The sequence below is a fragment of the Gopherus evgoodei genome, chromosome 6, assembly GCF_007399415.2.
Source record: "Gopherus evgoodei ecotype Sinaloan lineage chromosome 6, rGopEvg1_v1.p, whole genome shotgun sequence".
Classification (NCBI taxonomy): Eukaryota; Metazoa; Chordata; order Testudines; family Testudinidae; genus Gopherus; species Gopherus evgoodei.
This window is the reverse complement of record NC_044327.1, coordinates 33,108,267-33,110,585: the sequence shown is the minus strand read 5'-3', so window position 1 is coordinate 33,110,585 and position 2,319 is coordinate 33,108,267. Positions and strand designations below refer to the sequence as shown.

Sequence of the window (2,319 nt, the reverse complement as noted above, 5' to 3'; positions counted from 1 at the left end):
AAATTTAAATACACGGTATTTCATCAAATTCTAGTAAATATTTCACCCAGCTGAGTCTGCAGCTAATCTTTCCCAGGAAACAGGCTAATTGCTTATGAAAATATCCTGAAAGACTATGTGTCTTTACTCCCATTGCTTTCCTACTTTAAACAAGAAAAGCTAAGATTCAGATTTTTTAATTTTTCTCTTTAATATAAATATTATCGCCTGAAGGTTCTACTTGCTAGAAAATGCACACAAAGGACCCCCACTGGAGTGAATGCAAGATTGGGGTGCAAAGTCTCTGGTATGACTGGGTCCCTTATATGGTATACTTATGTACATCACTTATGTACATTTTTTAAAGTGACACTTCCAAATAGTTTAGACAAAACTCTAAATTATGACTACAGAAAGAAATTGAGGTGATGGGGGAGGAAGACGTAAAAGAAGTGACGTGAACAGAAATATGTTTATATTTTCTTCTATTCCTTTTTTAACATTAATATGAAAAAATTCCTTTTCAATTTTTGGGTTGAAAACCATTCCCCTTCACTGATGGAAACTCCAACATGACAGCTTAGTGCTATGGTATGAAAAACAGAAAATGAAACTTGCCACAGGTTGCACCTTCATTCATCAGACCACTTGAATTTCAGTGTCCAAGCTCAGTGAAATGCACATTGGAAAAAAAGAATAAAGCTTGTATGGTGAAAACTCAAACACACAATCTTTTCAGTTATCAGTCCATCCTCTAGTATTCTCTACACACATGGTTTTTCCTCTCTCATAAAAGAGATAGTCTTGCTGATGTAACTTACTGATGTAACAGACATTCAGACCTGCCTAGCAGTGCTAACTACAGGAACTTGGGAGTAGACAGACAAGTCCCTACTCTAACCTATAACTGGATGACATTGTTAATCATCATACTCTTTTTACCCTTTAAATATTTTTTTATCTAAGAGGACAGGGGGAACCTAAGGAAAGAAATGTAGGGATTTTTTAATATTAAAAAAGCTAATGACTGTGATTTTGTTTTTCTAATGACTTGTTCGCTTCCACTAAATAAAAAGAAGGAAACTGAAAGTGAAAATCTCAAGCAAGAAAAACCCTGAAAAGTAGAAAGTGATGAAAGAAAAATCTTTTCCTACAGAATACTTAAATTCAAAGACATGGGTCAAAAACACAAAAGTCTACAAAAGACCCTGAACAGGCGCCAGTTGCTCAAGTTCTACACAAAGACAGAGAATCTAAGACATCATCATGATCAGCAGGAGTTTGCTGCAATTTTGCCTCATGCTGCTCTTCTCCAGTGAAATCTCATGTCTGGACTGTAACAGGATTCATGTTCTGCAAACCAGAATGAACAGAGAGAGTTTAGAGCATCTGGAGAAAATGGGTGGAAACTTTCCCTTCCAATGTCTAAATGAAAAGACAGTTTTCAAGCCCAGAGATATCCTCAAGATCCGACTGTCCCAGCAAGAGAATGCCAAGAAAGCCATCCTGCAGATCCTCCAAGAACTCTTCCATATCTTCAACAACAATCTCACCCAAACTGCCTGGAATGAGACATCCATAAAGGAATTCCAGAATGGACTTCACCAGCATATTGAGAAACTGGAGACGTGTTTGAGCGCTGAGGTGGAAAAGGAAATAAGCTACCCAGGAAATGAGAACCTCCTGCTCACCAGCCTCAGACTGAAGAGATACTTCCAGACAATCAATGATTTCCTGAAAGAAAAGCAATACAGCCAGTGTGCCTGGGAGATTATCCGTGCAGAAATATCCAGATGTTTCCTCATGCTCAACATACTCACAAAGAGACTTCAAAATTAAGGTACCATATTTTCTTTTTTCCTAGAAAACTCAGATAATATTATTTGACTAAAACAGCTGGAGAGAGATGAGTGAATAGATTTATAACTCCTAATATGTAGGGCCCAATCTTTCTCCCATCATAATTTTATGCATAAAGCTATTTCAAAAATATGTTCAAAACTTTTTAGAATAGCATATAATTTAGTGCTTCTCTACCACACACAATATTCTATATGAAAAATATACAAATATATCATAACTGCTAACTAATGACAAAATATCATTAAGTAATAACTAACCATACCAAATATAATTTTGCCCAGTAAATGTCTAAGTTGGGGAAAAGAACAGTGAGAAGCCCCCTTTCAACAACTGCCTCATTAGACAACATTCCATTCAGGACCCAAGAAAACAGAGGGTCTGTGCTCACACACTTCTATCCCATCATCCAATTCTGCACGTGGGGATGGCCGAAGGTTCTTATTCTGCTTTTCCTTGTTTTGTTTACCCCTAAATTCA

At 36.8% G+C, this 2,319-nt stretch overlaps 1 protein-coding gene across 1 annotated transcript; it reads left to right on the top strand.

Annotated features, from left to right (window-relative positions):
* Positions 1–1,245: 1,245 nt before the first annotated feature.
* Positions 1,246–1,818, top strand: LOC115653542 (interferon beta-like). Its single transcript, XM_030566937.1, has one exon. The coding sequence runs from the start codon at positions 1,246–1,248 to the stop codon at positions 1,816–1,818; it is 573 nt and encodes a 190-aa protein (XP_030422797.1).
* Positions 1,819–2,319: the final 501 nt, after the last annotated feature.